The sequence below is a fragment of the Maylandia zebra genome, linkage group LG17, assembly GCF_041146795.1.
Source record: "Maylandia zebra isolate NMK-2024a linkage group LG17, Mzebra_GT3a, whole genome shotgun sequence".
Lineage (NCBI taxonomy): Eukaryota > Metazoa > Chordata > Actinopteri > Cichliformes > Cichlidae > Maylandia > Maylandia zebra.
In genome coordinates, this window is record NC_135183.1 from 19,449,161 (window position 1) to 19,469,908 (window position 20,748).

Consider the following 20,748-nt stretch of genomic DNA (forward strand, 5'->3'; position numbering starts at 1 on the left):
GGCCTTAAGACAACAATTCTGATGGCTAAAGATCCAAACGGGAAACAAACAAAAAAAAGAGAAAAAAAGAAAATGCAATTATTCGAGAGCTGCATTTTTAAAGGATAAAATAAAGTTTCAAAGCAAATGAATTCAGTTTCAGAATATAAAATTCAATTTCAATTAGGTGACGATTCATTTTCAAACCAACACATTAAATTTCAAATTAGGATAATTTGGGATAATTCGAATTCAGTTTTAAAAAGCATTTATTCAAGTTACAATTCAGATTCAATCTGAGCACTTCAAATTTTAATTTAACTTATTCAAATTCAGTTTTTGATGGCACAAAGTTCTGCCCATATGGAGCAACTTCCAGGTACCCACCCAGGGACTCCAAGAAGGCTAAGTACTCTGAACCACCACTCAGCGCATAAGTGCAGATGACAGTCAGGACCCGTTCCCCGACCCAAAGGTGCAGGGAACAAACCCACTTGTCCACTGGGAGAAATCCCAACATACAGGCAATAAGCCGAGAGGATACTAGGATACCCACCCCAGCCCTCCGCCTCTCACCAGGGGCAACTCCAGACTGAGACAGAGTCCAGCCCCTCTACAGGAGACTGGTTCCAGAGCCCAAGCCGGTACCTCTCAACCTCACGCACTAACTCGTGCTCCTTACCCACCAGAGAGGTGACATTCCATGTACCAATTGCCAGTCTCAGTAGCCAGGGATCAGTCCGCCAGGGCCTCTGCTCCTGGCTGCCGCCTGGCTCACAATGCACCCAACCCCTACAATGCCTCCTGCGGGTGGTGGGCCTGCAGTTACAAACGGTATCCCTCGTTCCTGATTTTTAGTTCCAAGCACTTCTTATAATGACTTATTACTGGTGAAATTTTGGATATATTAGCTCTTTATAGAGTGAAATTGCAGGGGAGAACATATTCTATAAGCCTTTAATATTTAATAATATTTTAAGCTGTAAAAAAAAAAAAACCCCATACCTTTTCTTTTTGGTATATGACCAAAAATAAACTTTTGTGAAGAAGAAAAAGTGATAAAGAAATATTCCCTTCAAAATGTATCTTTCCACATGCCAAGAATTTTTTCTCTTGGCTAAATGATTTAATCAAGTAATAGTGAAGCAGTAGTGGCAGAGAGGGTGGCATCAAGTGATGATGGACCAGAAGTGGCTGTAGGAACTAACTGCGGGAGGGCTGTGGCTGGTTATGGGCCTTCAGGTTGAGGTGACATAAATGAAGATGATAGTGCACCAGACGTTTTTTTTTAAACACCAGTGTAGCTTTACATGGCCGATGTTTACTTTTGAAATTATAACCCCCTTGGAACCTTGAAGGTTGGTGCTTTGGTCCTGGATAGCTGTTATAAGGCATGAGCCTAAATAATTGGCTTCCAGCTTTCCTCCTTTCCTCTGCTGATTACTTATATTGGCTCTTAAAACCCTGTCACTGACTTTGAAGTCAGCATTTGTTGTTGTCCTTTTTATTTTGTTCTTTGTCTTTTCCACTGCTTTGCTAACATGCTCTTTCACTAGTTCCAAAAGCTGTTTGTTTTGTAAAGTCCTGTTACAACTCTTCCTGCTCACATATGCTTTTGTCAGCCTGTGAAGCAAAAGGGAATTTTTGCCTTGAATCAGAAATCAATCGGTGTCATGAATATTGCCATGATTTCTAGATCGGGGAAAGCAAACAACCTCTGGCTAAGCAGCAGGCACAACACAAAATAGGTAACTTGTCAGTCCAGGACTCTGCAGTCTATTTACACCTACAGGCCAGTCAATGGACACTCTTTCAATGATGAGGATGTACACAGCCTGGACTGGGAGGAAAGCTGATTTGAGCAGAGAGTCAAGGAGGTCATTTGTGTGAAAAGGGAAAAACATCTCTGAAACAAGAAGGGAGCCTAAGGGTATGCTGTGATTGCAGCCATTCCTCAACTCTCTGTGAATATACTTATACTTTACTATACTATACTATATTATATACTATGCTTATTCGTAATTTATGTCATATTTCTGCTATTAATTGCTTGTTATGGATTTTTTTTTCATGAAGGCCGTGCCCTAGTGCCCTCTATTGACGAGTCACCAGCAGTGCCTAAACCTAAAGCTCACTGAAATTCTTAGGCTTGCACTATTTATCCATGTTAACCAAACACCATATTCAATTTACAGAGCCAACCTTGTATTTCCTTAGGCTACAAACTCATCAAAACAACAAGCATACAATAGTAAACCATAAGCCAGAGAGAGATGGTATATTGCTCAGTGTTATTTACTTCCTGTCTGAAACATTTCCAGGGTGATATGATTACTGCCAGAGGTGAGGAAATACATTATAAAAGAAGAGAGTGAGGCATTGTGTGTTTTCAGTCTCTAGTTTATTTATTAATGATATTAAAGCAGAACATATAGCAATCCTGTAACAATATATCTTCAACTTTAATACATTGGTAGCACTTTCTATTACAGCTCTGTAATAAAGTGGTGACAGAAGGGTAACAAGGGAGAAACAAGAGTATAATAATGTGGTAATTTCTTAGTTGCTACCATGCAATTACCAAAGTAATATAAGTAATATACAAGTAATATCATGGCAGCAACAGTAGTTACAGTTGAGTAATATTACCCTGAAATTTATGTAATAGAATAATAAGAGCCCCAAAACGGGGGGGGGGGGGGGGGGGGGGGGGTAATAATATGGAAATGCAGCTCTGTAATAAAATGGTAATAGCAGGATAACAAAGACAAAACAGGACTGGAATAATGTGGTAATTTCTAAATTATTACCACTCAATTACCTCTGGGGCAGTTTCTGTATAATGAGCAGGAAACAGAGCTGCAAAATGCAAAACTGTCTGTTAGAAAGTGCTGCCAATACATTTTCTTTTTTCCATTTTAATGACAGATGAGTTTTCTGTCAGTGGATGATCTATTTTTCTGTTTGTCACTTAGCTTTTATCACCATACATGACATTATGATAAGTAATTTTTTAGTCATTTTCTAGTACACATACGCTCCAGTTACACAAGTGTACCTTAAATGGACAAATCTGATTTTACAATTCAACCGTAGAACAACCACAGAAAGACAGTTTTCACCTTAAACTATGATGACTCAAGTGCTTCCCACATACAAAACAACAACAACACAGTTTTAAATTTTATATGAATTCATTGTTTTATATTTCTTATGGGGTGATCGTGGCTGAAGAGTTGGCAGTTCGTCTTGTAATCGTAAGGTTGCTGGTTTGAGCCCCAGCTCCGACAGTCTCAGTCGTATTGTCCTTGGGCAAGACATTTCACCCGTTGCCTCCTGGTGGTGGTCAGAGGGCCCGGTGGTGCCCGGCAGCCTCGCCTCTGTCAGTGCGCCCCAGGGCAGCTGTGGCTACAATGTAGCTTGCCATCACCAGTGGGTGGATGACTGAATGTAGTGTAAAGCACTTTGGGGTCCTTAGGGACTAAGTAAAACGCTATACAAATACAGGCCATTTACTATTTTATCATTTATTTTACAAACACAGGCAGGTGACAGCTTAAGTGCCATTCTGACTTGGTCATTTTAACCCAAAGAGGTTTTGACTTCAATTTGAATGTAATAATAATTTAGATTATTGACCCTATCTCAGAAACAGAAGGAATCAGTCTTTCACTTCTCATATTTACTTATTTGTTCTTAACCAGGGGACAAATCAGTGCATGTTTAAATGTAATCCAAAAAAAATCAGTTCAAGCTAAACAACTCTTTAACCTCTTCAGTGAATGTCATACATAAGGACAAAACAGCCAAACAATCCAAACAATTTCAACTACACAGTTGGATGTTTGTTTTTGATTTTTGTTTTGATCTAGTGAAGTTTAGTTGGAGTTTTCATTGTTTTTAATGCAACCAGAAAAAATTTCCTATTCTCAACAACTTCAGCCTCCACGGTTTATCAAAGTCAGATTTAGAGGTTCAACTTCTTTTCATTAAAAGGTCTCTACATAAGATGTGTAGAATACTGCATACCATCACATAACACATAAGAGACATAAGGCTTTAAAAAATGTTTTGCTTTCTAAGCTATGCTTTGTACATTGGAAAGCTGGACAGAAAGGCAGCAGTTTCTGTCCTGAATAAAATCCTGCAGCATGCCACATTGCCATTTGTTTGCTCTCTCTCAAGGCAAACATTAGTTTTTTTTCATAAATCAAAGTAAAAAAAAAGAGGTGATGTCCTGACCGGAGAGTTCTCTTGTGGTCACCTAATGCAATGGTTGATGATCAGAGGACATAGCTGCATGGTGGTTCTCTTCAGTAGCCTTTCATGGCAATGCCTCCTCCAGTGTCATTACGTTGGACCTGATGGATCATGAAGATGGTAATAAGCAGGCCCAGTAGCTATAAAGACAGGTAGATGAACAGGGGGTTAGTTCACAAAAAAGGTAGGCGATAATATTAAAAAACTACAGTTCAACAGCACTGGTGGTGAAGCCCGCTGAGGATGACAATGATGTAAATGCTGCAGCTCCAACACGGCAATTACTAGCTTTTACTCAGAAGCTGAAGAGGAATTACCAGCTTTGTTGCTAATAAAGCGGTCAACGTGCTACCTGTATTTATGTGCTACACAATGATGTATAGTCGACACACTTGAGAAGGATTCATGTCTCAGTGCTTGACAGTGGTGTGGCTCAACAAAAAAACAGACCTTTAAAAGCAAAAGGATAAAGAAAATATCATTCCTCTCAGTTTAAATATTTTAAATGTTTTGTTTTTTATTGTAAATAAAACATGGGTTTATCACATCTGAAAATCAAATTTAAAAAGCAAATTAACATGGGAACTTGGAATGTAGTTTTGTGGGTCAACATGCAAATCACTCACGTATACTATTGCGCCCATACTTGTGTTAATCATAAAGAATTATTACCAGCAAATATCCACTGGAAATGCAGTCATGACCAAAGGTTTTGGCAGTTGAACTGTCTGTTTTTCTTGGGCTTTCCCTTTTCAGTTTTTATTTTTATTTTTTCACATTTCTTTGATAGAGTGAAGCTAAGCCTTGAAGGTACAGTAACAACATTACTAAGGAATGAACACTAATAACATTAAACAGTATTTAGCAACAAAAATGTAATCATGTATGCAAATAAGCTAAGATTCTAGCAAATGTCTGAAAAAGCATCTTAGAAATGCTACTAAGAGTTTTAATTTCCAAGATTTTTTTAAAATAAAATAAGATCTTAAAGAACAATGGAGTCACAGTGATATACAGTGATAACCTGTGACAATAAATGAAAACAACAGTGAAGCTTACTGCTGTCACAGCAAATCCAAAGAAGAAGCCCAAAGCGATCTTGAAGAAAATGTCTACCACCGAAAACATGACGTCACCGCAGGACTGCAGAAGAGAATGGAAGATAGTTATTACATGGAAATCTATCAGAATGGCAGACTGTAGTGTTTGGATTAGCTGATAGGGGTTGGGGGATTAAATACCTGTGCAAAGACTTGCTGTGGGCCTCTGGTTCCCTGTAAGAAAACAAGAGGATATTGTGTATTCAAATAGAAACAGTTCATTATTAACTTTCAGATACATGTTATAAAATATAAATTACTGTAGGGCAAAACACAGTTACATTTGTCAATGTGGAATGGATGGCTGCAAAATTACTCAACTTGTAATTTCAAAGTGACAATCTGACACTAATTTCACGCAAAAAGCTTCTTTAGCCAGGAGGTGTATATTATGTCAGAGCCAGGCACAACTCTTAATTGCTCAAGACTTTGGGTGTCTGCCACGGTGATAGTTACTGGATCCTGTTCAGGGAGGTTGCTGTGGTCTGTTCTTAGTCCCACTAGCCACTGAGCATTGTTGTAATGTGTTGTCTCCTTCTTCCATATGCTCTTCCAGTATTGCTCTGTTTCTAGCCTTGGTGGTGCTGTTCTCACATTGTTCCCCTGCCACACGCCTTAGATGGTTCTGTGGAGAACAGCTGGTTAATTCTCCTGCCTTGCATCTCTCTTGTATACCTCCTCAAGTGGCTGGCCAAGGCTGTGAGTCTTTGTTTGTCAGTTTTCTAGGCATCAGGTATGGACAGTACTTGTTAGGCACCTTCTTCATCACAGCTTTCTGCAGCTCAGATATTTTGCTAACTCCCTTCTATGCTACCTTGATCTTGGCCTCTTGTCTCCTTCTCGATGGAGGGTACTGCTCCTTGTGGCTGTTCATCTTGTAGCCAGGGAGCTCAGTGATCACTGCTGCCAGAGAGTAGATCGATTGGTTTTGGTTATGGTCACAGTAGGGATTGCCCACAGTGCTGTATTCACATATTTTGTTGTTCAGAGGGTATTTCACATAGCCTTGGTAATCGACCCGGTGAGCTGTTCTCGCCTTCAATGTAGCAGTTGTTCTTCTTGCTTGGTACCCAATCCAGAGGGTGGAGATGATGATATCTCCCCCCTGACCTAATTTTCTGGCTTCCCCTTGCCGTAGCATTTGCAGTGTACCTTGTCAATCTCTAGTTGTGATGGTAGTTTCTTCTTCTGGATGTTGGAAAACTAAGCTACTAGTTGTTTCACCATTAGTGTAGATAGCAGAATTAGTCATTTCCTGATATTCTTTGTTTTTTTCTTAAAATCCAGTTTTATTTTACAAAACTAACCTGAGGTCTGGTTTTGCATGAGGAATATCCTCCATATCCCAGATTTGAAGGACTGCATTCACAGGAATTGGGAATTTCCTCACCCCAGTCGTTAGCGCTCACTATTCCACAGCATTTCATCTGTTAACACATAAGAGAATGACTTCAAATAATTGAAAATACTTAATGAAGTTCTGCACTAATGTAAATGTGTCAATAAAGTAACTATAATGTAATTATTAAAAAACAATTCAGTCGAAAAATAATTAATAAAAGGTTTTCTGTGTAAGGTGGAGTCAAAAAGTTACTTGACACCAAGCATAAAAAGAAAAAAATATTATCTGACTAAAATTTCAGTTCAGTCCAGTTCATTTTTATTTCAAACGTGTATATTTGCCATCATTTTGTCATATCATTCCATTCTTTTGTTTGAAAAGGAATAGACAGAAGTATACACTTATTTGGCCCTACCCCCACAAATTTTACATCTCATTCATTTAGTTTTCTTTTAGTCTCAAATTAAACAAATTTGGTTGATCTCCCCTATCAGGGTTGGTCCTTGATCACTTCTGAGCCCTTCCAGTACCACTGCTATTCAGATCACTACCTGCAAGTCCTGTATTGACTACTTGTACAAGTAAATTTGGGATTTCACCACACTTGAGCAGACATTGGACATGACCCTCTGTATCCTCGCTATTCTGGCTATATTGGCTATATTGGCTATTCTGTTCTATTTGATTCTACTGTCATCAGGTTAATAGTACAAAGAACATTACAGATTGCTGTAAGGCTTCAAGCATATCTCTCAAGGATGGTTCTTTCATGTAGGGCTCTGCTAGTTCACTAGAGGTACTGTAGAAGATAGTCTTTGTCTGCAAAGAAAAAAAGAATATATTTAGTATCACGGTAAACAGATGAGAAGCTATATTATCAACAAGACAGACAGAGAAGGACAAAAATCTCAAATATGCAATGAATGAATACCCAAAAACAAGAATAATTAAAGTAGAAAAGAAAACAAATTCTATTTCTAAAATTATTTACTGGCTTCTTTTAATTCACTGATGAATTTCCCACAAGAAACATTACTAATATTTTCCATACTATCCATTAGGTCCTATGGTCATGTCCAATTAGGACAATTCATTAATACAGGCAATTGTTAATGTGTGTGATAGTGTTATTAAGGTGGAAAGAAAAAAAGGAATAAATAATTAAAACTATGTTGCTGAGAGAAAGGCAAGGGGTTTTTTATTTTTATTTCAGACACAGACAGAAAAGGAAGGCCACTAGATAACAGTAGTAACTGTAACAGAAACACAGATGTAAAGTAATACAAAGAAAGAGAGAAAATGTGATGAAAAAAACTTGCATCAAGAAAAATTATTGGACAGGCAGAGAGGAGAAGAGATCACCTGGTTTCTTTGGACCGCTACAACGATGCCAAAAATCATCATGATGATCATTCCAATGCCCATAAATCCTGCAAACTGTACATGAAGGAATGTTAAGAACATTAAAAGAATCATCACTTTGTTCTTGTTTTGTTCATTGTGAAATTAAAAGCAACAAAAATTAAACAGGTATCACATCATTATCTTGTTTGATGCAGGGGTCCTGTACTTACTATTTTGAGGACGAGGGCTTTCTCAGAGCAGGCAGCGTAGATTCCCAGGGAGGAGACACCAAGGACACCAATGGCAAAAACCCATGACCAGCCCAAGCCTGGCATACCAAATGCTGACAACTGCTCGAGAAAGAACAGGAAACAACACAAACATTGCATTGATCCTTACTTCTTGGAATAAGCAAAAGCAAACACAGTTATCAGTAACATGCTAGACATGAATCTCTGGTTCACATCAGATTGAGTCTAATATCTGTGCCATCTAGCCATGCTACCATAGATCATAAGGCAAGCATTTCAAAACCTAAACCAGGCCATGCCAGGACCATCCAGTAAGTCACATTCAGTGAAGAGGCCATCCACTGTAGTACCTTCTCGGGTTAGAATAAATTTGCAGTTGTTAGGCTTAACTAGCACAACATCAAATTTACTGAAGTTTTAGTAAAGAACAGGTCGAATCAGACAGTGTTAACAGACATTTATAAAACTGTAAAGTTGTAGTCACAGTCTTCGTTCTGTGAAGCAAAGACAGCAGTGTGTGGATTAGTCATTTTTAAAATGACGTAAAATGTGAGGGTTGTCCACTGGGAGCGCTGTGGAACACACCAAAAGCAGATCAGCAGGCAAAGACATCAGTGGAGACATCCTCTCTGCTTTAAAGCCTCAAACTTTCCTTTCTGATTAAGATTATAATTATGGTGCATGAGGTGACCGTGAGCCATCTCTCAGTTATGCTGCTTTCCATAATGCACTGAGCACTTTTCTGCTGCTCCAGTCCTTCCAGCAGCAATGTGATTTCATTCTGCACATGGCAGTTTATAGAAAACTGTTCATGTAAAATATATAACTTAAAAATGGTTATTGATATTAAAACTACTCTTTTGTTACACAATAACAGAAAGTTGAAATACATTGTGTAGGGCAAAAACACAAACTGGTTCATACTGGAGCATATATATGGATATCAAATTTCAACTCATTAACAATGAACATCGTGGAGACTGTTATCCCCCAGATGACTGCCAGACTCACAGGCTACAGGATATGACTGTAAAAAGTCTACAAGTCCTGGAAATGAACTGGAGAAAAAAGAGAAAAAAACTGTAGATAAACAAACAAAAAAACACTATTTCATTTAGTGACAACAATGAGCCAAAACATGTACTCCATTAAAAGCTCTGTGTTTCTGGTTTGACAATTTTGTCAGAGCCAAGCTGTAATTACTGTTACAGAGAAAATGAGTTGTGAGAGCGTTAACTTCCCCCAGGCAGCATCTGTTCTGTGTTAAGAGCAGAAATGAGAGCCTCCACTACATCTGGACAGCTGCCTGATTCTATATAAGCACGCCGAGTCCTTCACGTCGGCTGAATCTAAACATTTCAAAATGAGTGTTTTCCATTTCACGTGCGTGCTTTTAGAGAATTATTGTATACACATCATGTCCTGACTAAATCTGGTTTGGGGCTCAATGCAAACCAGCTGCTTTTGTCTTTTGAGTGTTTGTTTCAAAGCATTACTGAACTCTGTTTTTATAGAACTCTTTCTTATCAGTACAGAACAAAGATCCAACCATAACCTGTCATGACTTTAAGAGTGGTTCATGATTAAGTCAACACAGATAAACACTTGATTATTGTATCACCTGATGAAGGCAAATTAAAAACACAACTTGCAGTGAGTGTTTACCGAAAATAGATACTAAGCAAGGGGGGAATTATTCTGGCTTAAAGCCAGACCTGATTTATTATTCCAGACTTTGACAGGAAGACGGCCACATGGTTTATGTAAGAACAGAAGAAAAAACATCTGGAGTGGGAGAGTTGTTTTTATGGTTGGGCTTTCATAGGTTAACCACAAGAGGAGTAGCTGTTCTCTATTACCTGTGCTACGTTATGACAGTCAACGGCAGGGAGTTGAGAGTGGTATCAAAGCTGGACACATGAACTAATATCAGTGAAAACAGACTTATGATACTGATTAGTCCAAAAGTGTCTGTAGGCAGACTAAAGAAATTTAAATAGTGTGGTCCTTGTGATTTTAGTTCTTTGTTGAAGGGTGACATATAATCATGATATTTCCGCTTGGCTTTCTTTCTAAGCTCCGTATGTATGAGCCTAATAAAATCAACACGTTGAATAATCAAAGCATCACTGTGGAAATCCCAATTCCACTGAAGGTATTTTTGGCTAAAAAATATCATTCGCCTTTCTTTTATTCTGTGTCAACAGAGATGTAGTTGATGTTTACCTGCACAGCCATGGCAGTCGCCCTTACTGCCAAGTAAATCAGCACACATCCCAGGATCTGTGGAAACCGAATCACAGTGTTCAGTTTGTGTTTAACAAAATTAAAGCTCCAAGTATGGTGGACTAAGTGTGCTAAAAAAACATTTACAATAAAGGCTTTGTAAACAGTGCACTAAGACATAATTAATAATAAAAAGTGATTATCTTATTTTAAAACTGAAACTTGCATGGTTCAGCCAGGGAAAACCTGCCACATTTCAGCGCTTCAGCCATTTTACACCTTTAAAGCATGTCAGCCATTTTAGGTTACACAATCTCTCTTCCTGAGATGTGTAATCCTGCATGCAACCGTTAAGAGCTTTTGTCACTTCTACACTGCACAACCTGAGACTTCCTCAGGCCTAGGCATGTTTCCTGGCTGGTGAAAACACCCAAGAAACATGGATCTGAAACTGTTCCAGACCCAGGCTATTATTATTCTAAAAGTAATTTAATATAAGATTTTTGTTTTATGTAATTTGATTTTAAAAACTGTTTTTTCAAAACATTATTACAAGTAAATGTTTGTTTGTTTGCATGTTTTGTGTAAATGGATGGAAATAAAATCAATAAGTATGAATAAAAAGAAAAACCTCTGTGTTAAAAATTGAAAATTAATTATCTTTTAAACCACATTTCTCATTTTATTCTGTTTGACTGCACAAGCTCATTGTTTTTTTGTATTTTTTAAAATCATTTTTAGTTCTCTTACTACAAAGACGTTAAAAGGCTAAAAAAAATAATTAACAAAGGAGAGGAGAAGCTGCTCGGTGGTTGGCTGGTGGAGTGAAATATGACCCTGTTTTCTTCTGCTTTGTGTGTGGGGGGGGGCTTTTTACTGGAAATTACTGAGCTGAGCAGTTAACCACATTTGTATTTGATTGCTGTTTTGGAAAAATATTTTGAACATTGAAGCATGTCTTCATTAATATGATCAAATTTGATGATCATATTTTGTTTTTGTTTTTTTTAGTATAGTACAACAATTTTAGTTAAAGCTGAAGGTATTTTTTCCTAGTTCATCCTTTTTTTTAGCATGTAGGAGTAGGAGCTATTCACAGCAACTTCATGGCTTTACTTTGTTTGTTTTTGTTTTTTACAAAGTTTTTTCTTGTTATTTTAGTTATATTTACATATTTGAAATAAACTCTATTCTGTTCTACTCTATAACATAACGTACGTAAAATCGTCCTGGAAAACTGAACAAAACACAAAAATATTTTTTAAAGTTTAAAATTAAATTAGAAAGAACGTTTTGACTTACCATAAACAGCACATTGAAGAAAATAAAAATGCACTTGATGCATCCATTAATTTTCCCCATTTTCACTTTTTAGAGAGTGTCTCACAGGAGGTGAAGCAGTGAGGTTGTAGCTCAGAATGTAATGATGTACAGGTTTGCGTGCTCTGATAAACTCCGCAGACAGAGAATGTAAGGGGAAGTAACACACAAAGAGCTGCCCTGTAGCCAAGCCCTCGTGTGTACGGGACAGCCTCCTCAGACATGCACTAATAGAAAAAACTCAACTTTAAACTGGAGCTTGAAAACTGGAAACAAAGCAGAAAAAAGGCTGATTATAAAACTGCAGTAAGCATAAAGCAAAAGATTAAAGTTCTGTTATTTGGTTTTACAGTTTTTCTCGATTGCTTAAACACTATAACCAGGCCTCTAAACTAAAATTTCAAAACCGTAACGCTATTGTTCAAAAAGCTCACCCATTTCCCTGAACTATAAACACTATTCCCTGCTTTGACACATGACTCAAATTTGGTGAACTGTTACTGCAAAACTCTACACACAAATCCCTACATTTTACAGTGCTTACACCATGTAGTCATTTAGAAAGCACTAGCATGCAATAATGTTAACTTAAGTCAGCATAGCTTGAGCTCAATTAGCACACAATTAACCAGGTGGAAACACTAGGAGTCAAAATTTAGCACACACCAATCAGAACCTGCGATGGATAGATAAAAGGGCCAAAGTCAGCTCATTCAGGTTTGAAACAATGGATCCAAAGAGATGCAAAGGAAGAGGACGTGGTGGAGAAAGAGGACGTGGTGAAGGAGGAGGACGTGGTGAAGGAGGAGGACGTGGTGGAGGAAGAGGACATGGTGAAAGAGGAGGACGTGGTGGAAGAGGAGGAGGAGGTGGTCTAGGACAACAGGAAGGTGGTGGAGGAGGAGGGAGAGGTGGAGGAGGAGGAGGACGTGGTGAAGGAGGAGGACGTGGTGGAGGAAGAGGACATGGTGAAAGAGGAGGACGTGGTGAAAGAGGAGGACGTGGTGGAAGAGGAGGAGGAGGTGGTCTAGGACAACAGGAAGGTGGTGGAGGAGGAGGGAGAGGTGGAGGAGGAGGAGGACGTGGTGAAGGAGGTGGAGGTGGAGAACGACGGCGACAAGGAAGGGGAAGAGCAAGGGCAAGAAGACAGTCAGTCTCGGATGAAATTCGAGCCACTTTAGTTGACCATGTCCTTGTCCATGGGATGACTATGAGGGAGGCTGGGCAACGAGTACAACCAAATTTGAGTCGCTTCACTGTTGCCTCCATCATCAGAACCTTCAGGGAGGAAAACAGGTAGGTGTACTTGCAGTAAGACTGCTTTGTACAGTAACGTTTAAGTTACTGAACTTATGTGTCTTGAGTTTCAGTATGTTTCCATTATTTGCCTGTAAAATGAATGTGTGACAGTTACAGTAATGAGTGCTTCTATTTTTGTAGGACACAGAGACGACCACCTGGTGGAGGCAGGTTAAGGCTTTTGTCGGAGGAGCAAGAGAGGGAACTTGTAAACATGGTAATTGCAAATAATGTAATCCGCCTGCAAGAGATTCAAAGGAGAGTGATTGAGGATGATCATCTTTTTCGAGGCATAAATGCCATCAGCCTCTCCACAATTGACCGCATCCTCCGAAAGAATCAATTCCGGATGAAACAGGCATACCGAGTCCCTTTCGAACGAAACTCTGACAGAGTGAAAAACCAACGTGTGGAATATGTTCAGGTATGAGTTTTGATACTGTATAAAGTATTGTGTACCATCACAGCATGGCAGTTTATGCTGCCATTTCAGCACTCTTGAACTGTGGTTCAGGGTACCGATTGACTCTACTGTGTTATGTGTTTTGCAGAGAATCTTTGAGATTGAAGGACGGCCTGTTCCCCATGAAATAATCTTTGTGGATGAGGCAGGTTTTAACCTGACCAAAAGAAGGAAAAGGGGGTGGAACATAATTGGCCATCGGGCTATTGTAAATGTCCCTGGTCAGCGTGGGGGGAATGTCACTATGTGCGCAGCCATCAGCCAACGAGGGGTACTCCACCGCCATGCCGTACTAGGACCCTATAACACTATGCTTCTCCTTGCTTTTCTTGATGGTTTAAGACAACATATGTTCCAGCTGGACTACAGGGAACCAGCACAGCCAGAGCAGCCTCACTACGTTGTTGTGTGGGATAACGTCAGCTTCCATCGCGCTGCTCTGGTTCGTGACTGGTTTACCAATAACCCAAGGTTTTCTAATATCTTTCTGCCTGCATACTCTCCCTTTCTAAACCCGATAGAGGAGTTATTTTCGGCATGGCGGTGGAAAGTGTATGACCGAGAACCTTATGTCCGTGTTCACCTCCTTCAGGCCATGGAAGAGGCCTGCCTAGACATATCAGTAGATGCATGCCAGGGGTGGATCAGGCATGCAAGAGGATTTTACCCCCGCTGCCTGGCTGGGGCCAATATAGCCTGTGATGTGGATGAGATTCTCTGGCCTGACCCAGACCAAAGACAAGATGCTGAGGTGGGATAATGTTTCTGGTGTGTGTTGTACTGTATAGTACATGAATGACAATGTGCCACTGTACATACATTGGTTGCGTCTTTTGTGTTTATCATGTGACAAGGGTTTTGAAGGGGAGAACCATAAGCAACCTATTTGTTTTGGAACTATTGTTTTGAATTAATTGTACCAGTGTGCAAAACTCTGTTGTAGTGTGTGTGTTTTTGAGGGCTTGTGTTTGATGTCTGAGGGCAAAGTTTGGTTTTTCAGCAGGAGTGAATAGTTTTGGGTGTAGAGCTTTATTTTGACCTGGAAATAGGATGTTTGGGAAATTGAGTGAGATGTTATGGATTTGTGTTTACTGTTGTGAGGATATGAGGCGTACTTTCAAGAAATGTGTTTTAGCAATCGAGAAAAACTGTAATCAGCAGCCCCAAGCTTAGCCCATCGCCTCTGTCATTTGTGGTGCACCTGTAAGGACAACATGCCGAAAGGTTGCCAGTGATTTTTGTTTTTACAGTGACATAAAAAATCAACTTAATTAACTTCTCATTGAATAAAAGTTAAATAGCTAAAAGATTAATTTACCAGGATACACACAATTTATTAATCCTTTATTTATCCAGGTAAAAGAAATCTCATTGAGATTAAAAATCTCATTTCCAAGAGAGACCTGGCATCAAAATGCAATTGAAAATGCAAATAGAAAAACTGTCTGCAGCGAAAAGTGAATATCCTGATTACATTTTACTTGTCTGTGCAGACTCAAGTTCTACCCAGATCATTTAACATGACGATGTTTGGAGACACCCTGGCAGATATGAACAGGAATTTTATCAAAATATAACACTACTGATAAGCACAGCAATGTTCCTGCAGAGGAAGTGAATCTGCTTGCACAATTTAGTTTTTTTAAGAACACAGCAGTTTTCTTAAATATATGGTCAGTGTTGTTTCTTGCAAATATATGAAAGAAATATTGCATTTCTTGGTTGACTATGCTCAGCAGATGTTTGAAAATAGTGAATGAATCTTTTTGTTTGTTTGTTATTCTTTTCCTTCCAATAAAGGTTGTTAGATTTGGTTAAAAAAAAACTGTAAAAGTTGAAAACAGTTGTGGTTATAATTAAGGAAATCATATGGAAACCAGAAAACCAGATGTTATGAGAGCCAATCTCAATATCAACAGATGTAGTCTGAAATAACTGAGATTTTTGTTACCTTTTGTCAAACAAAAATATTGAGTAGTACACAGAAAGTCTTAGTCATGGCATCTACTTGCTACATTTACAGAAACAGGTGTTGGCTTGTAGTCTGAAAACTGATAGAGATGTGCCTTATACCTCTGATTCTGCTTTCAGAAACACGTGGTTTCAAAAACAAGTATATGATTAAAAAAAATAACATGTTCTCAGGAAACACTGGCATGGACTTAGTGGCTTTTAGCCTCATGACATCCACCACATACCCAGCCAATCATTAAACAAGGTTAGGTTGCATTTTAGCACTTAGTCCAGATTATTATTTCCATGTTGGTATACCAAAAGGGGAAAATATTGATGTATAAGGGTATATGTGAGCTTGTCCTTACCCCAAGCAGCAATGACTAAAGCACGATGCTCATTTTGCAAATCCTGCTCCCATTTACATTAAAACAAAGACAAAAAGGTTATTGGTATGTGCTTAATTTAGAACTCAGAAGAGATACCAGCTCTTCTTACGCTGCAAAAACAGAAAAAACCCATCCGAGAAATTGCTACAATATCAGGAGAAGCAAAATCTACATTTGATACACCTTGAGAAAGTAAGAAAGCACTGGTGAACTCAGCAACCTGAAAACACCTGGACATCCATGGAAGACAGTGTTAAGTGACGGCTGTGTGTAGACAGGAATAGAACCCAAGGTGCAGACTCCAGAGACAGTCGTGAACTCAAAACAGCTTTAATGTAATACTCAAAATATAACATAACTGGAAAAAATCAAAATAAACTTAAACCGGAGGACTGACAGAACACACAGCTAGGTAAACGGTAGATCACGACCCAGACAAACCAAACAAGGAGCCAGAAACAAAAAAAAGTGCAAACACCGGAGCCCGGAAAGCAACATAACAAAACACAGGCTCACGACAGGCGCAGGGGGCCAGGAAAAACAGTTCAAGGGGGCGGCCCGGAGGCTGACGGCCCAAGAGCCCAGAAAAGAGTTCAGGGGGCCTGCCGGGCGGGAGGCTGAACGGGCCCCTTGGACCCTCCAGCGGAGACAGGAGACGGCTGGAGCGGTTCCTCGGACCCTCCAGCGGGAACAGACGGCTGAAGCAGTCCCTCGGACCCTCCAGCGGAGGCAGGTTGCTGGACGGATGACCGAGGAGAGGAGTGACGGTGGCGTCGCTTCCTTCTAGACGAGGGAACAGGAACCGGTGGAGAAATGGAGACCTCCTCCTCCTCCTCCGACCACACAGCCACCAGGAAAAAGGCAGGCGAATGGACAGGCGAACAAGGTCCCGGCTGGTGTGAGGAAGGAGAGGAAGCCTGTAGTGGCAATGAGGCAGAGTGTGCGTTGTCCTGGGGCGGCGGTGGGGAAGATGTAGTGAGTGAGAGAGCAAGCTCACCAGCCCTGACTTGCTCTCTCCAGGCAGTTATGGTGTTCCCCAACTCAGTGTCCTTAGCAAACTGGCTAAGCCGGGGGTTATATTGAATGATGGCCTCCACCGCACTCAGCCCAACTGCCATGGTCCTTAAATCCGGGGACTGGGCGATGCGGTCGAGCAGGCTCACCAGCCGCTCCATCTCAGTGTTGTACTCCGAGGAAAAAGAGTCTGCGGGGTCCATGTTCTGGTCGCGATCTTCTGTTAAGTGACGGCTGTGTGTAGACAGGAATAGGACCCAAGGTGCAGACTCCAGAGACAGTCGTAAACTCAAAACAGCTTTAATGTAATACTCAAAATATAACATAACTGGAAAAAATCAAAATAAACTTAAACCGGAGGACTGACAGAACACACAGCTAGGTAAACGGTAGATCACAACCCAGACACAGAGAAACACAGGGCTTAAATACACAGAGGGAGCAATCAGGGAATGGGTAACAGGAGGGAAACACAGCTGGGGCAAATCAGGCCTAACAAGACAAGGGGAAGCGAAACCAGATACATTAACATCAGACATGGACTTTCAAAATAAAACAGGAAACATGACACAGACTGAACTAAAGACACAGATTCGCACGCACTGCAACAGAGGGAAAAGAGACGTGGGACTAGGGCAGACACAGATACTGACTGGACACGGGGATATAGCAACTAAGGATACACAGAGACGCGAACTAGACAAGGGAATACAGCTGACAGGGGAGACAGAGCAACTAGAAAAGACAGAGACATAAACCATCAGACAGAACTCAAAGAAACCAAAGACTAGAAATATAAATAATATAATAAACTCAAAAACCATGGGTCAACGACCCAGGCATCCTAACAGACAGCAGTTTTGGATAATCGCAGAATCATTTCCATGATAAACAGAAACCTCTTCACAACACTCTCCAGGTGGAAGATGTATCTATATCCAAGTCTACCATAAAAACAAGACTGGATTAAAGTAAATACAGAGGATTCACTGCAAGAGGCAAGTCATTCATAAGCCTCAAAGACAGAAAGGCTAGATTGGACTTTGCAAAAAAAAAAAAAAAAAAAAAAAAAACATCCAAAAGAGCCAACACAGTTCTGGAAAAACATTCTTTGGAAAGACAAAATGATGATCAACCTCTATGAGAATGATGGCAAGAAAGAAGTATGGAGAAGGTGGGGAATAGCTCATTATCCAAAGTGTACCACATCACTTATAAACCACAAATAAACTGCAACTGAAAGCTGCTGCAGTAAAGCCTGGCAGAGCATTAAAAAGGAGGAAACCCAGCATCTGGTGATGTCCATGAGTTCAGGACTTCATGCTGTCATTGTCAACAAAGGATGTTCAAGCAAGTATTAGTAATGAGCATTTTAGTTTCAATTATTTAATTTATCTGATTATTTTTGAGCCCATTAAATGAAGGGATTGTGTTAATAATCACTTTAGTTCCTTACACTTTTATCCAGTCTTTTTGTTCAGCCCACTGAGCTGTAAGTCTACATTTCAACTGCATCTGAGTTAGTTTTAATTTAATATTCATTGTCGTAGTGTGTAGAGCCACAATTAGGAAAAAGTTATGTCCAAATATTTATGGAACTAACTGTACACATTTACACCCTAAGCTGATCTCTTGATTTGAAACATTGGCCTTGCTTGCAGCACTGTAACAGCATATGTGTAACAGAAATAAATTATATTGTTTGCTTTCACTCATTAACTATGAGTGACAGTAAACATAAAAATTAGTCCACTGGAAAAGCCATCCTAGTGACTGCATTACCCAGCTAGCTTGTTTGTACTTAAGGGTATTTCAAATAAGCCATAGCTTCTTAGCCTACAACACCCACTTACTCAGTCCAGCAGTTGTGTAAGTGGAACTGCAAAAACTTCCCTTTCTTTTCCAAGTGGATCCAGAGACAGTCCTAAACAACTGAGAGACACAATCACAATGCCTGTCCTGTCTGAGCATGCCTGAAGCACCTCACACAGGATATAGGAGGCAGGCTAGGTATGCAGGCAGATTACAGTACATCCTTTCAGGATGGAGGAACATCAGACCTACCCAGAGCCTGAGCCAGGCTGCTTACCCAATCTCCCCTTCCAGAGGCAGTGTTGTGAATCAGAACTTGCCCCTGTCCTTATTTATGTGCATATTTGTCATAATTAAATGTTTTGGATCAAACAACATGTAATATTAGGCAAAGACGACTTGGGGAAATACAAAATGCAGTGTAGTGATGTGTCGGTCGCGAACGAAATGGCCGACTCTTTGAAGTGAACGACGCGAGACGGCTCCTTATTGGGAGCTGTGGTTTTTTTGGGGGTTTTTTTTGCCTGTCCTGTTTGGCTCTTTTGCCATCAGAATTATTGTCTAAAGGCGAAGAAAGATGCCCAATGGATTTACTTTACCAAATGGACCATCCCAGCCTTGTCGTAATGGTCTATTTGATTCACCTTTTATTGTTTATTTTATTTTATTTTCACTTGGTAAATACGGGACAGATTTGACTGGGGAAAAGAAAGGGGAGAAAGAAAGAGGGAAAGAAAAACAGCGGGGAAGAGGGATGGGGATAAAGGGCAAAAAACAAAAACCAACAAAATAAGCAGACAAAAAATACATATATCAATCACCTTGATCACCTGTTGAGAAAGAAAAAAGAGAAAACAAGCAGAAGAAAACAAAAGAGCAACATAGTAAACATCATCGTGATGATCTATGTGAATATAACAGTAAATACTAAATATTGAATATTATTGTGCAGCACGTAAGATCGACAGCGCACAGTGTGCTTTGAGGTAGAAGCCAAAAAGGGTGTAGTTTGTGTGTGTGAGCACCCGTGTGTACACCTGTGAGCATGAGCGCGCTTTAATTTAAAAGGTTCCTTCATGTAATAATCTGCTAGAGGGTGTGGGAGCCACAGCCCCGTCCTCCAGGGCATGAAGCAGGTATGGAGGAGATCAAAACTCCAGACATCCAGAGGCCCCCAGAACACAAGAGACCAAGGAAGACCAACAGAGGGGCAGCCGCGCCATTGTCCCAGAAAGAGCTGATGAGAGCCCCAGATGAGGGCTCACTCAGCAGCCGCGGAGCAGAAGCCAGGGGGAGTTGCAGTGACGCGCCCGTGAGCTCCGCCGGCAGCCAGCTGTGCCAGAGTGACTGAGCCCCAGGCCGAGAGGCCCCGATAAGCGGCCGCCAAGGAGTGAGCCGGTGTGTACCTGGACGTCCATCCCCGGACACAAAGAACCACCAACGCACCGATGTCTGAGGGCGTCTGCCACTGGCAGGGGAAGTGGTGGGGGAGATAGGCCTCCATACCTTGGAGGGCCTGAGATGTCCCTAGAGAGGTGGCGTCTGATACCCAACCTGACATATAGACACAGACATACAGGCACACACAGATACAGACATCCATTCCCACCCTCATGCTCTCATATGCAATTACTCATCACTCACCCAACGTGGAGACAGACACAAAGAGACACTGTACACACAATCACACTCCCCAAGCGTACTCTATACCCCAGGTCTAGGTACCCTTGCCCCTGGAGGGGGAAACTGCACCCAGACCCAGGTAGTGTTACCCTTTTCCCTGGGGTGGAGAGAAGCAGACTGCCCCAACTCGGCAGCAGCAGGGAGGCCCCACATTCCAGACCCCAATCGGATGGCCGACTCCTCCTCCCAGACCCCCTGCTCCAACAGGCTGCAGAGAACGGGGGTGTATGAAGACTCCAAACCTCCCTCCGCCCGCTCATATGTAGTGTAGATGCATGTGTGTTCTAAGGTGCATTTAAAACCCAGGAGGGCA

At 40.6% G+C, this 20,748-nt stretch overlaps 2 protein-coding genes across 2 annotated transcripts; one reads left to right on the top strand and one right to left on the bottom strand.

Annotated features, from left to right (window-relative positions):
* Positions 1–2,358: 2,358 nt before the first annotated feature.
* On the bottom strand, positions 2,359–11,965 carry LOC101476679 (tetraspanin-8). The gene is made up of 9 exons (XM_004566480.4): positions 11,805–11,965; positions 10,503–10,559; positions 8,256–8,375; positions 8,044–8,118; positions 7,405–7,500; positions 6,647–6,766; positions 5,481–5,513; positions 5,299–5,382; positions 2,359–4,379 (listed from the first exon to the last, which is right to left on the bottom strand). The coding sequence occupies exons 1-9, from the start codon at positions 11,862–11,864 to the stop codon at positions 4,293–4,295; spliced, it is 732 nt and encodes a 243-aa protein (XP_004566537.1). The 5' UTR covers positions 11,865–11,965; the 3' UTR covers positions 2,359–4,292.
* An 881-nt stretch (positions 11,966–12,846) lies between these two features.
* Positions 12,847–14,675, top strand: LOC106675206 (uncharacterized). Its single transcript, XM_014409288.4, has 3 exons — positions 12,847–13,118; positions 13,263–13,545; positions 13,673–14,675. The coding sequence occupies exons 1-3, from the start codon at positions 13,027–13,029 to the stop codon at positions 14,342–14,344; spliced, it is 1,047 nt and encodes a 348-aa protein (XP_014264774.3). The 5' UTR covers positions 12,847–13,026; the 3' UTR covers positions 14,345–14,675.
* The last annotated feature ends 6,073 nt before the right edge of the window (positions 14,676–20,748 follow it).

Excerpts from the sequence above, each read along its gene's own strand:
- LOC101476679 (XM_004566480.4), bottom strand. The coding sequence starts at position 11,864 with ATGGGGAAAATTAATGGATGCATCAAGTGCATTTTTATTTTCTTCAAT. Across the intron at positions 8,119-8,255 it reads AAGCCCTCGTCCTCAAAATA|TTTGCAGGATTTATGGGCAT; the intron begins GTAAGTACAGGA and ends CTTCATGTACAG. Across the intron at positions 7,501-8,043 it reads TAGCGGTCCAAAGAAACCAG|ACAAAGACTATCTTCTACAG; the intron begins GTGATCTCTTCT and ends TTTTCTTTGCAG.
- LOC106675206 (XM_014409288.4), top strand. The coding sequence starts at position 13,027 with ATGACTATGAGGGAGGCTGGGCAACGAGTACAACCAAATTTGAGTCGC. Across the intron at positions 13,119-13,262 it reads ACCTTCAGGGAGGAAAACAG|GACACAGAGACGACCACCTG; the intron begins GTAGGTGTACTT and ends CTATTTTTGTAG. Across the intron at positions 13,546-13,672 it reads AACGTGTGGAATATGTTCAG|AGAATCTTTGAGATTGAAGG; the intron begins GTATGAGTTTTG and ends TGTGTTTTGCAG.